General features: G+C 46.7%; 1 protein-coding gene across 1 annotated transcript in view; it reads left to right on the forward strand.

Moving 5' to 3' along the window:
- The first annotated feature begins 2,933 nt into the window (after positions 1-2,933).
- LOC146182153 (uncharacterized) overlaps positions 2,934-13,461 on the forward strand; it is a 97,540-nt gene continuing 87,012 nt past the window's right edge. The window contains exons 1-2 of the mRNA XM_084575904.1: positions 2,934-3,149; positions 3,839-3,995. Coding sequence (XP_084432030.1) covers positions 2,934-3,149; positions 3,839-3,995 — 373 coding nt within the window. The remainder of the gene's footprint in view (positions 3,150-3,838; positions 3,996-13,461) is intronic.

A 13,461-nucleotide genomic window follows, 5' to 3' on the forward strand; every position in this document is an offset into this window, starting at 1 on the left:
ATCGCCTCAAAATTTGAAATTATTTCTGCAACACTAACTCCTAATTATTAGGTTATCTATCATACAGTCAAATCAACATTTTCAATTATGTCACCTATAACGAATTCTGGCCAATCCCCCACTGTGGGTATGTGCCATTATAACTAGGGAGAAGAAGAAGAAGAATTGTGCCATGTAGATGAAAATGTTTTGTGCGAAATGCATAATGTTGAGATGAAAGCTTTTATACATCCATCTCAGTAGGTTGTTTTCCATAAGTTATAGGAAATGTTCATGTGTATTCATATCAGTTTTATTTTCCTAAATTGTTCCATATAGATGAAAATGTTTTGTGCGAAATGTATGATTTTGAGATGAAAATTTTTCTTGAGCAATTAGTATATGGTAGAAGTAATTGTAACCATTTTTCACTGTCAGTATTATGGGCGTTTTTATCCTAACAGTGAGTGAAATGACAAACTGTTACTGATACATGTTCTTAATTTTTAATGCCAGAATCTGTGTGGGGGGCAGGGACCTCTGTCAGGCTTTCCCATAGCCTTTAGTCCCTGCCTCCTCTCGCTTGTACAAGGAATCAATAAACCAATTCCAAGATGGCTGCCATTGAGCGTTTTGGTCTCCTTGAGGCGGATACCATAGAACTGTAAAGAAAGTGAGGACATACAGTGACGCCTACAAGCTCGGTATGGTCTGACTGGTCTGACCCACAAACACGTCCAAATGACCGTGTTCAGGTACTTCGAATGGCGCGAAACTCCATGTTCATTCAACATGGAAGAGACAATAGAGTAACAACTGTGATGATAAAGTAGAAAAGCGTTGCGAGACACGCAGGAAATCGAAAAAAATATATATATATATAAAAAATTGCGTAACTTTAGGATGCATATGAAGCCTGTCATCTCATGGAAGTAACAGTGGCGGGTTCTGTCTCAATCAGTTCTGTGTCATGTCGATAGGCTCATAGGGATCTTTGTTGGGACCCACACCGCCAAGTTATCGGGCAATTAACAGCGAGACTGCGTACTGTCTTCATTTTAGAAGACAGTCTCCTGTTACCGCAAGACATTTCAAAGTTTTTTAATAGATATAAAAAATAATTTGCTCTGTTCCGCTTTTTCAGGGTGTTTCTGATCTCCTGAGCAGAGTACCGAGAAGTCAGCAAATCGATTGCTTATATCTACCTGTTCGTTGTACCTGTTCATTGGTGCCTACGAAGAATAAATATAAGGTCATGATTCGCAAGTTAGTCGAGATTTGACCCAGTCTCCCATAAGTTACCGAAATGGAAGTATTTTTGCTCTCTGAATTTAATGGCAGTAAATTTATTAGCAATATTTAGACTAGACATTTCAGATTTTCAGGCATGATGAAAGCAAGATATTGGAAAATTTGGGAAGAGAATTGATTTGTCTTACTTCTCATTGACTAGCCCATGAGCAAACTCAAAATATGGGCCGACCTGCAATATTTGGAGGCATTCGTCTGTTCCGAACATTAGCTGACCAAAGTCGCGCTAGACACAGTCAAAGACCTGATATATTCTCTTGGAGCATAAGCTTCATCGGGCCATACGGTTCAATTCAATTCAGTCGATTCGCAAGAGCCAGTATTACATATCGTCAATAAAATTACGAGGTAACCTAAGGAACTCAATTAAACAATTAAGAAACTTTCACAGTCATCCTCCAAGAAAGGCGCTTCTAATGCGATAGCACCCGTGCCCTAGTATGTCTGCCAAGGAAGAATTAATTTAGTGTTAAAAAATTTACGCTGTTTGAACGATAATGAAGACCATTTCCCCGTTACTCTATGTACAAATAAATGTTTATTTTATATCTGGTGCCGTTGACAGAGTTCTACATTTTTTAATCAAGCTTAGAATATTAAATTTGTGTCGCATCAAATGTTGCATGGGGATGTTTATTCCAGTGTATTCTACTTAACGCAATAACGCGCAAATTCTCATTCCTGTCGACGCAGGCAACAAACGTTGTCGTCTTGTAATTCTTTTAGCCTTCGCACTCTACTATTGTTGAATAATCGAAGGGCTGGGCTAAGCCAACACGGGCGGCGATAGCCTCACGCGTTTGGGGATATCGTGGCTTGTCTCGAGCACACTGCTATATACAACAGTTCAACTCTCAGCCATGTCTGTCGCTCTGAGTGATTGCAGTTCGACCATCTTAGTTTTGGAACACCCCGTCACCTGGCACAAACTCCAGTAAGGTGCTTAACGACGTGCTGGCCGTAGTCGAGCTCTACCCTCGTCATGGAAGCGTGTTGTCAGACCCAGGTTGCCAGGAAAAAAAAAGGACAGCTAACACGTCTGTCTCCTGCCGCCGCCACGATCGGCGCAGAGCACGCGGACCACAGCACGGCAAGACATGTTCTAAGCGCTGTTCCTCGACCGAAAAACAAGGACAGTGCGCCGCTAAGGGAGAGCCAGCCACGACAGCGACATCGCCAACCCGATGTACAAGACCAGCCCGGCTTTTGTAGTCTTGATGCCGTTCGCGCGTCCACGAGACGTGTTGTCACTAACGACGTCCCCACGTGGACAGGTCGCCGTGTGATTCAAGGGCGGACTGGCGCCGCACGAAGCACAGCATCCGCCCGCGCGTGTCTGTACGCCCTGCGACCCACCCTTTTTTTTCCCTGGACCCTACAGCCCGCTTCCCACCTGCGTAAAACACTGCTGCCGAAGCGAGTACGGCGGCGGCGGCGGCGTCCTGTCTGGCCATCACGCGGCTGTCGGAAGCCGCGGCCTGCGCCTGCTCGCCTTGATCCCTCCCGGCGACTTTTGTTGCATCCACCGCTTGTTGTTTCCTTCCCAGGCCGTCGGAATGAAGTCAGTTTCTATTTCGTCTTCCGCTTTCATGGTTTTTTCTGAAAGTTCCTCTTCCCTCCGTCGTTGTGGCGAGGGTGGGACGATGACCCGGCTGACAGCGGGCGAGCGAGGGAAGACCCCTCTTCTTCTGAGCCCAGTGCCACCCAGCCAGCCGGCCAGCCACGGCGAGGAAGAGAACGGCGCCCTGCAGGTTTTGGGAACAAGGCCCAGCGGTGGCGACGGCGACGGCAGCAGCGGAACTTGGCCCACCTTTCCACTCGTCCTTCTCCTCTTCTTCCGGTCTCCCCCTCGCGCTCAGGTGCAGTGCATCCAAAAACCGAAACCGAATGAAGAGAGGGGGTCACGTGGCTCGTCTTCTCGCCGTCCCCCCCTCCGCACCGACGTAACGCCGGGAACCCCCTCCTCTCCAGGCGCTGAATCAAGTTCAGGGTTGCGGCCGAAGCGGCAGACGATCTCTACCAGCTACCGCTTCCAGGAGCGGCCAGTTCGTCGGGCACACTCGTCGCGGCGTGTGAGGCAGTGGTAGTGTTTGGCGGTGCGTCATCGAGCACGGCAAGACCGTACGGCGTTTTCGGCGGTAGCGGCGGCCCGCTTCCTGGTGTGTCCCCCCGCGGCGTGACCGTTGAGGCCACGTTCCGTTCGCCCGCCCGTGCAAGCGCGCTGTTTGTTTTGCCGCGCCTCAGCGGGACGTCGTGTCGCTTGTCTTGTCGTCAACTCGTCGCCACGCCGTCCGGAAGAAGACCGGGAGTCCCGCTGCCCTCGTTTGCTCCCCTGATTGGGACGAGGAAGCGAAGATAGAGTAGCCGCAAGCAAGTTGGTCCCGTCGCGAGTTTGCTCGCTCCCCGGGAGAAGCGTTGATAAATAGGAGACACGTTCTCATCGCTGACCCACCAAAGAAGGAATGAGCGGGAGGTGATAAGGCATTGAGCAGGGCTTCTGCAAGGCCTCCCGCCCAGTGCTGCCTTTTGAAGAATATCTGTCACTTAGGAGGAGACCATCAGGACACTGCAGTTCTCGTCCAGCAGCAACATGTGTGCCAATTTGCAGATCGACGAAGCCGCTGCCAGTCGGTTACGGCTGGTTGGCATCGGACTGGTGCTCGCGTTCCTCTTCTGTGCTCCACCTTCGGCAGGGCAACAAGAAAGTGAGTACGGAGAAGTGCTTCGATTCCTATAGTGTTGGCTTTAACCCGCGTCTCTATTAGGACTTTATTACGTCTATATTACGATGAAGACAATGTCTAAGGAATCATTTGGATGACGCTCCCCGAGTTCTTTTAGAACCGCAGGCAATTCGGATAGCGCACTTAGGCCGAGAGGTTGCCTTACTTGCGACATTGCGAGAGAACCAGACCGGCGCTCATTCAGACCTCTAAGTGGAACCTGACAGCACAATGTAAGATCGTCGCTTGTAGGTACAATTTGCAGACAAAACTGCCCGGCTACTCATGGCGATCATCATTAGCGTCATCAAGGATGTCATCATGACAATGGAACACTTATGGTACTTTTATATGGCCCCTTATATCTGCTGGAGAGGAACGAGTACCGCTGAAAGTAGCTCAGCGTCCCATTTAAAGAGGCTGTTTTCAACGCAAAGCGTTCATCGCAGTTCCGTAGCACGACATGGCAAATTGCAGCCTGACATCTTATTCCGAGGATGCGGTGCTCAGTGCAGTTTTAACCGCAATTCCACAACACAAAAGAATCCCTGCTAGCTTATTTTAATGATTACAGTCCTTGGGTGCTTTGGAACTTACCACTGCAATGTAATTGCCGGCAATGCGCGAAAGCTATTACTATTGGCTTTGAGCGTTGAAATGTTACGCTAACCAGCACTCGCGTGACCATCGTAAGGCTGTAGTCGAGGGCAGGAGTGATGTCATGCGACTGATACTGCGAAGAGAAAGAGGTCGTTAAACTCACTGAACACGTTCATGCATTTAAGCAATGCCAAAAATGGAACGCGCTCCTTGCCAAGTCTGGCCCTGACCTCCTGGTCAGCGGCGCGCAGAACGCTCGGCACCGCTTCGAAAGTCCGCGATGTGGAACAAGGGCTTTCCGTTCTTCGCGCAACGCTTGTAGTCGCCACGACCGTGATCTTGATCTTGCTCCAACCCCGACGCTCTCTCTCTCTTTCTCCTTTCACGTTTACGCTCGTCCCGAATCCCAGCAGCCCTTTGTTGGCGCGTGCGAGTCTCCTTGTCTTGTCGCGCGGGCAGTGTACTTGTACGTACCGCCTTCTTGACCGCTGGCGTCGTCCAGAGCGCCGCACAATGCAACATCCAGTAGCCCCCTTTTTACCCCATTGTGTTCGTGTCTAATTTGCGCCGCACCAGCTGCCATTTCTGATGGGGCGAGGAGATGAGGAGTCCCATTAGCACAAGCTGGAGGGCTCCGACCAGCGAGAATTCGGCCAGCGGTTCGCGGGCGACGATGGGGCAGACACTCTTAGCGTAGTAAGTCTGCAGAGCGCGCAATCTAGGTCGCGCGCTTTATTTGCTGGCAAAAGGAAATCTTTGTTGGCTACTTTTGAGAGTGCTTGGCCGGCGCCTGCGCCAACGGGCGCCTCGCGTTTAAGCGCAGCTCCCGTGCTTTCCACTGCACTCCCTCATTTGGAGCTGAGAGGCGGCCTATTAGGTTGGCCCTGCCTACGGGGAAAACAAAAGCGCCGCCGTCAACTGCCCCAAACGAGGTTGTTTGAAGCGCTGTCATGCCTCGCGCTTTCCTTGGCACGTGTAGAACTCAGAAGTGGGCGACGGCAAAGCCGAAACGAAAAAAAAAAACAAAAACAAAAGAGAAGCCAAAGCTTGGTCAGGACGCTTGAACATTGAGCGCGTATATGGTGATCGATATAGAATGTGGGCGCCTAAAAGAGCGGTCGATTTTGTCTCGTGGGCCCACTTGTCGGTATAGTGGAGGTGAGCAAATTATTTGCAAAAAAGGTTGATTGCAAGTTAAGATTCGATTATAAGACAGGCATTCGATCGGCTCTGAAACCAGCGATGAAAGCATCACTCAATCTTCCGCCCCTGGTCATGCGCAGAAAATTCAATCGTTTATCTCTTTATCATGCTCTTTATCACAGCAGCACACTATTTGCATGCTCACATATCTTTGCGGTGCCGCACATCTCTGCTAGTGTAGATCATATCAACAAGATTCAACCTATTTTAACGCGAACAGAAAGATTCAAGTACTGCTTTGGTCCTGTCTATTAACAAGTGGAACTCACTTCCTTCTAGTATCGCCATTATTCCTGAAGCATCATCTTTTCAAGCAGCTCTTCTATCGCACGCACTTCAATTCACGAACCTAATCTGATGTGCATTTTACCTTTCTAGCTTTTCAATTTATCGTCTATGCTATCCACTAGGTGCCCTGAAACGCTTCCCTGTTCCATGTTCCGCAATTTAGGACTGCAATTTTTTCATTTTTTTTTTGAAGTGCTGTATTTCCCTGTGTTGTTAGATGTGCATTTTTATTATTTTTTTAAAACCTGCGAGAACCTGCTCCTGTCGCCTGTATAAATTGTTCATGGTTTCTTGTGCACCTTTTTCTGCTTACAGCTTTGTGTTTACTTGTATTGTAGATTATTTGTATATTTGATGAATCCCCCCCCCTCCCCTATGTAATGCCTGGAAGGGCCCATAGGGTATTTGAAATAAATAAATAAATAAATAAATAAATAAATAAATAAATAATAAATAAATAAATAAATAAATAAATAAATAAATAAATAAATAAATATTCAGCTCCTGACGCTCAAGAAAGACAACGACCCCAACCGCACAACGCTCGCTCCGACACTCGTGCGTGTGCAAAAAACAAGCTACGATTGATCGCTGAACGTTATGTGCATTGCTCGCGGCGTAGCGCCCTGTGCGAGGTCCCTTATTACACGATTATTAAGAGAGAAAGAGCGAGTGCAATATCGGTTTGAATAATCAAGCGGCGCTGCTTATTCCCGACATATTTTGACTCTATGGCATGATATCCCTCCAAACCTTCTTCAAGTCTACACAACGTGTCGTTATTGTAGTTGAGTACGATTGTCACTCGAAGAAAAAAAAAAAGGGCATATTGTTAGCGTTCAATCATTGATTATTCCCAAGAACTAATTGGCACCGTAATTATTCATTAAAAGGCATATTTTGTGAAGTCACGCATCACCCTTAGATTTCCTTGGGTGGAGAAGTGACGTATTTCGGCTGTAAAGTTTCGCTGAAGTTCCTTTTTCTTCGTATGGCTCTTGTCTGCATGCGTGTGGACACCTCGGGGCATGACGCTGCGTGTGGTTACAGATCCAAGAAATTCTCGATGCACTTTTTAAAACTCTTTCGCTGTCTTTCCTATACTTCTTACCTCTTTCCAAGATTCCACAACTAATTTAAAGGAGTGTTGCAAATACTGATGCCTGAGCAGCAGTCATTGCTAGAACAAGCTTTGCAAATTAGGAATGGCCTGGTTAGTCGGCCTTCATTTATAGATCATGGGCGACTAATTTAAATGTTTGCTTGAGAGTAGTGCCAGGCCTGCAGCTATCCAATCTAAAAAAGATCAAACGTAGTCAGTGATTGGAAAAGCATTTCGTCGTGAAGGTACCGATAATGAAAATCCTTGCATCGGTCTGCATTTTTTTGCTCTATATGTCAAAGCGCTTTGTTCAGTCTTTAATCAAGGAGTTATTGATCATGCTAAGCAAGGCAAAATGTGATCAGTGATTACCAATTCCTTCCACCGTGAACATACAGATGATAAATTAATCTGCATCGAAATACGCCCCTTTACCCCATGTGTCAATTCACTTTCCAGTGTTAATCCCGCAGTTACTTACTTCAAGGCGAAATATGATTGAGCTAGTGTTTGCGGGAATAGGTACCTACTGAAAGCTTTATTAGATGGTATATTTCAGGCCAACCAGTGTTAAGAGCATGTCAGCAGATCCAGTGCAATTTCGCTATGCACCACATGAAACCTTTTGTAGCTGCGGCTTAACATATACTATATTAAGTGATATAGTATGCGCCTATATATTATTTTTCCTTGTGCGCTTTGCCGGTGACTTCTATTTGCTTGTCCTCATTTCCTCTACTACGGGCTATACGCGTTCTCATATTAAACAGGAGGAGACACTGTGTCAGCTAGATTTTGTCTGAACGTATCCAAGCTGAAACAAAGTGCAAGTAGTGGTGTTGTGGCGACCATAGAACGAGCACAACGGATAACTGCTAATCGCTTAACCTAATCAAAATAATGCAAAAACAAGAAAAAAAAAACAGAAAACTCAACCGCAGTTCAACAGGAGTACGTTGTGGAGATGAAATCTGGAAATTTGTCTGGATAAGGTTGCCCCGGTTGAGGCAGGGAAATGATGATTAAGGTTCACCAGGAGAGATTCCTGTCACACCTCGGACCTAACCTAGCTTCACGTGATATTCGAGCACTTATATGGTATATATTTTTCTCCCGGTGCGTTCGTTGCATCGTCGGCATATGCTGATGGGGCAGGCTTATTTGGAAGCGTGAACATAAAAAAAAAGAAAAAAAAAATGTCAAGGAAGGAGAATTCACGGCTTCCTGCACAATCATCAAGAAAGAGCCGAAATACTGCCCTCATTTCAAATACAAGGGCACAGCTCAACCTCCACGCTCGAGCACACCGCAGCAGATGGCGGGTATATTTGGAACTGGAAGCGCGAACAACAATAACAAAAAAAAAAAAAAACAAATCAAGGAACGAGAGCGCACACTCCGTCGCTTCCTGCACAAACATGGAGAAGGAGCCGAAATACTGCCCTCCATTCAAAGACAAGGGCACAGCTCAGCATACACGCGCGAACACATCGCAGCAGACAAACAAACAAACAGAACGGGAGCCATGCAAGGCAGGTATAGGTTACGGGGTAAGTAAGGGAAGCGGCACCGATGATCACGAGAGAGCGCGCGGTCACAGCGCGACGCATCGGCCCTGCTCTGACCCCGATACCGCCCGCCAAACTGAGGTGCTGCCCGCCGAACCCAACAGCAGCACAGTGTGCGCAGTAAAAACCGCGGAGACAGAACGCGTGCGCGCGCCTCGGTTCTGCCTCAATCCGTCCGAAACTGGTTCCTTACGGTTGTCGGCGCTCTCGCGGGCTCGGCCGAGCCGTGGAGCACGTGTTTTATTTTTGCATTTTTCTTCTTTCTCGTCATCTTCGTACTCCCCCGTCGCGCAGAATTCCGGCGGGGCACCGATCGGAATGCCCGGTTCCACGAAGAAAGAACGCTTCGTGCCGAAAACTGCGCCATTGAGAGGTGAGCGAGGGTTCGCGAGAAATAACGTAGGCCTTTGTTGCGGTCCCGCCAATCGTTTCGCGCGTTTTTTGTTTGTTTGTATCTTCGTATGTGCGTTTGTGTGTGTCCTGCCTGGTATTGTTGCCCTTAGCGCATATTGCTTGGCCTCTCCCCGTATGCCGACCGCAGAGGCGTCGTCAGCACCTCCGAGGTCCGTTTCGTGTTTGGGGGTGCGCCGTCAGTGGAATACGTTGGTCACGAAATCCAGAGACGTCGGTATCTGCAGAGAATATGAAACCTAAGGGAAGAACTAGCTACAGCTCGTGTATTTCCGCTGTCTTCGCATGCAACTTGGTCTGCAGTCTCGATGGGCTGAGCTTGTCGGCTTGGTTCCTCCATTAGATGTATTTGACGGCCGCGTTAAAGTTGGGTGCGTGTTAAATATGTGTTCAATTCAGTTCAGTCGTTCAGTCGTGTCCGGCTCTTCGTGACCCTTTGGGCCATATCACGCCACGCTTTCCGGTCTCTCACTATCTTCCTAACATCACATAACTTCATCTGCAGCGCCTCAAGGATGCCATCTAACCATCGCATTCGCTGCCTACCCCTTCTCCGGTGACCCTCAACCTTTGTCAACATCAAAACTTTCTCCAGGGACTCCTCTCTTCTCATCAGATGACCAAAGTAGCTGAGCTTTAAGTTTAGAATTTGACCCTCCAATGAGCAGTCAGGGTTTATGGTCGACAATATCGGCAGATTTGATCTTCTGGCCGTCCAAAGAACTCTCAAGATTCTCCGCCAGCACCACCATTCAAACTCGTAAATATGTGTACTACACTACACTACACTACACTACACTACACTACACTACACTACATTACATTACATTACAGTACATTGCATTACATGTAACTGCATTACACTACACTACCCGCAAGCAGTGCACATTCGAAAAAGCGCCCCACCATTGTGGATCAGTGGTAGCGGCGCTCGATTTCTGAACCCTAAAGAAGCGGGTTTGATCCAGGCCCCGTTGTCCGAGGCCAAAAGGAAGGCGTCCGAGTACTGTGTGATGTCAGCGTACGCTGAAGAACACCAGGTGGTCGAAATTTCTGGAGCCCTCCACTATAAGACCTCTCTTAAGAGCCTGAGTCGCTTTGAGGCATGAAGCCCTGCGGTAAACAAACCAAACTTCCGAAAAAGCGAAGCCGGCCGAGCAACATTCGAATGCTCTTTTCACCTGTTTAGTGGCATGGCAAACAGATGAGAAAATATCTGCAATGAAAATAAATTAATGCCTTCTTCAAAAGTATACGGGATAATTAGCAGCAGGGTGACCGATATACAGATGCCAAAAGGCAGCGCCAGGTGGAGAATGGAACGTGAAAAAAAAAGAAAAAAAAAAAGCTCCACCCTTAGAGTCTGACAAAACCCACCGAAAATTCCTTTGTGCCACTCACTACATATACAAAAAATGATAACGTTCAGAAACCGAGAGAGAAAGAACAAGGAATCCTTGTTTTTTTTTTTTTTTTTTTTTTTTTTTTTTTTTTTTTCCTCGTTTCTTCGTTGGTGCGCGTGGTATTCGCTGTTCCTGGAGCCGCTTACGGTGGCACGTGGAAGGCAAAATTTAGAAATGACTCGAAAAATACGCCACGCCGAAGAACTAAAGCACGCATGGGTGGCCTTGAACCTCTCTTCTTCGACGTCGGAGCCGAGCAGCCGGCGCCGTTCGAGCCGCGCGCCGTCTCGGGCCGTAAATTCTGACCGACCACGCCCACTGCAGACTTGCCTTCGCCGCTGAAACGCCGGCAGATTTCTCCTGTTGTGCCTCGCCTCTCCTCCTTCTCTTCCTTTTGTTACATACTTTCTTCTGTTCAAGCCGCGCTGCCGGGCCATCAGTGAAGCCATAGCGCTATGCGATGCCATAGCCGTAGCCAGTGGCTCCGGACCTGCAATGGTGCACTTACGCGCAAAAAAAAAAAAAAAAAAAAAAAAAAAAAAAAAAAAAAAAAAAAAAGAAGAAAGATCTACGTTTCGTTTGAAACATCAGCTTGTAGAAGCATTTCATCGTTTAGAGAAAATGTTCATCGCTGTGCACACTGAAGCTGGACCGATGTCGTTTTCAGGGATCGCGGGAGCATGGTGAATGCGACCATGCGTGCTCCGAAAGCGGACTCTATCGTCAAGGGAGAAGTTTCATCTTGTGACGAAGGCACTTAAAAGCAAATTACGCTTCCGGTAGTTTCTTGTCTTCTCCCTTCTTTTGCTCATTCTATCGCGGACACGCATTTCATATCGCTTATCCCGCAGCGGACTCTGCTGTCGTTATCGTCAATGCCGTCGTTATCACGTTATCGCTCTCCCGGGAACCACATGTAGCCTACTTTGTGTTTTGAGTCCCTGCGCGCTTCTGGTTCGTCCGTAGTCTTAACTGCGATACTGAGATGAATTGAAAGACCTACGAAATTCGTGGCGTGCCCAGGTTCAGGAATAATGCATTGTTTACGAGCATCCAAGGCAGTATTTTTAAAATGCAAGTGTGGAAGTACCCCAACGCATCTCTCTCTCTCTCTCTCTCTCTCTCTCTCTCTCTCTCTCTCTCTCTCTCTATATGTATATATATATATATATATATATATATTTGACTATAGGATATCTTGCTGATCAAAACTGATATTCAGCTGGAACAAAGCGAGCGTTCAAAATAAAACCAGGACAATATGTTTTTGTTTGTTTGTTTGTTTGTTTGTTTGTTTGTTTGTTTGTTTGTTTGTTTGTTTGTTTGTTTGTTTGTATTCTCTTATATGTCTCAATCTCCTCCAGCGACCGCCAAAGACGCTTAATCGAAAACATTAGCCAAAAGGTCCGTGTTCTCTTGCACCGGCCTTCATACCACGTGTTCAAGGAAGCTAGCTGCTAATTTTTAAAGACGGGATTTTCTATACACGAAGTCGCCCCAGCGCCTCGATTGAAAATGCTAGTAGACATAAAAAAAAAAAAAAAGCTGAATAATGTACACTACTAAGCTAGTTAAGGGAGTATAGACACCTATTTTTTTTAGTCCGAGTTTTATCCTTGATAATGATGTGTAACGCATTTGTGTAGACTGATCACCATGGGACACCCACCTGCGACCGCTGAAAAATTCTTTTCTCACGTGTCTCGGTGTCGGTTTGAACAGCCGAGCGGTGATTGTGAGGTCAGTCATGTCTAGTTCATCTGAGGGATGAAATAAACAGCGAAATAAACTTTCATTTGCCGTTTGAATTCTCTACAACGCTAACGCAGCGTGCATCATGAGCAGGAATCACAGGAAGTGAAGAATCGGCGATTATATCCTTGGTTCTTCATGCCGCGCGTGATCTAGACTTGATTGTGACGTCACAGCCATCTCTCGGCTGCTGAAACTGAAACTTGTAAGAATTGTGAGAAACTTGTTGTTAAGCAGTCGTAGGCGAAAAACCGCGTGGTGATCCACATACAGGAATGTCTTACGCATCATTAACAAGAAGAAAAATGTCACCAAAGTTTAGTGTCTATACTCATTTAATAAATTTCTCATAATTAACTTTAAAGCATTACAGTTAGGTAGGTTGTCTAGTTGGAATCCGATGTTTGTAACCGGTCATTATTAATAGTGGTATCGGTTTTTAGCATTTAGAAACCGCGGTTACGGTCTGCGCTGTGGCCCAACAAATCCTGGCTATCCCGCACCAAAATACGCGCGCTTTCGCCCCCAGCGCTGTCAATCAATGGTGCAAGGGCCCTGTAACCACCTCTGTTCTGTCTGTGCTTCGATGCTCGTAGCTGCTTGCTGCTCCATGCATTCCACGCTGGACAGAGAAGTAGTCTGGGTGCTTATCATTCATTGACTTAGATCGCGTGTCTTTTTTTTCTTTTTGAGAACGGGTGTCTTTTAGCGCTACAACCAAATTTTGTTAATCCTCAACGCGAAGGGTAATCGTGATTTCGAAATTCTAAAAACTGATATGGCTATTGAATTGGCTTACTACAAATCTCTGATTCCAACTAAATGTGTAATGTAATAGTTAAAAAGTTGATTATCAGTAAGTAGTTAACTTTACGAAGCTAACCGTGTTCCGCAATTTTATCATGTGGCGTCAGAAATGGCACACTTGAGCCGCAGAAACCGTCTACATGTCTCAAAATGCCTATTTTTAAAGCTTAGTGACCGGCTTTATTAAAAACCTGGTATACTAACTCGCGCTCCTATCTATATCACCCGCTCTACTGAGGAGGCTATAAACAAATAATGCCTATAGGCACCAATTTTATATCACTTTTTTAAACATAACAGGCTGACGTTACGGC

The sequence above is a fragment of the Amblyomma maculatum genome, chromosome 8, assembly GCF_055883805.1.
Source record: "Amblyomma maculatum isolate TAMU_Amacu chromosome 8, ASM5588380v1, whole genome shotgun sequence".
Taxonomy (NCBI): Eukaryota; Metazoa; Arthropoda; class Arachnida; order Ixodida; family Ixodidae; genus Amblyomma; species Amblyomma maculatum.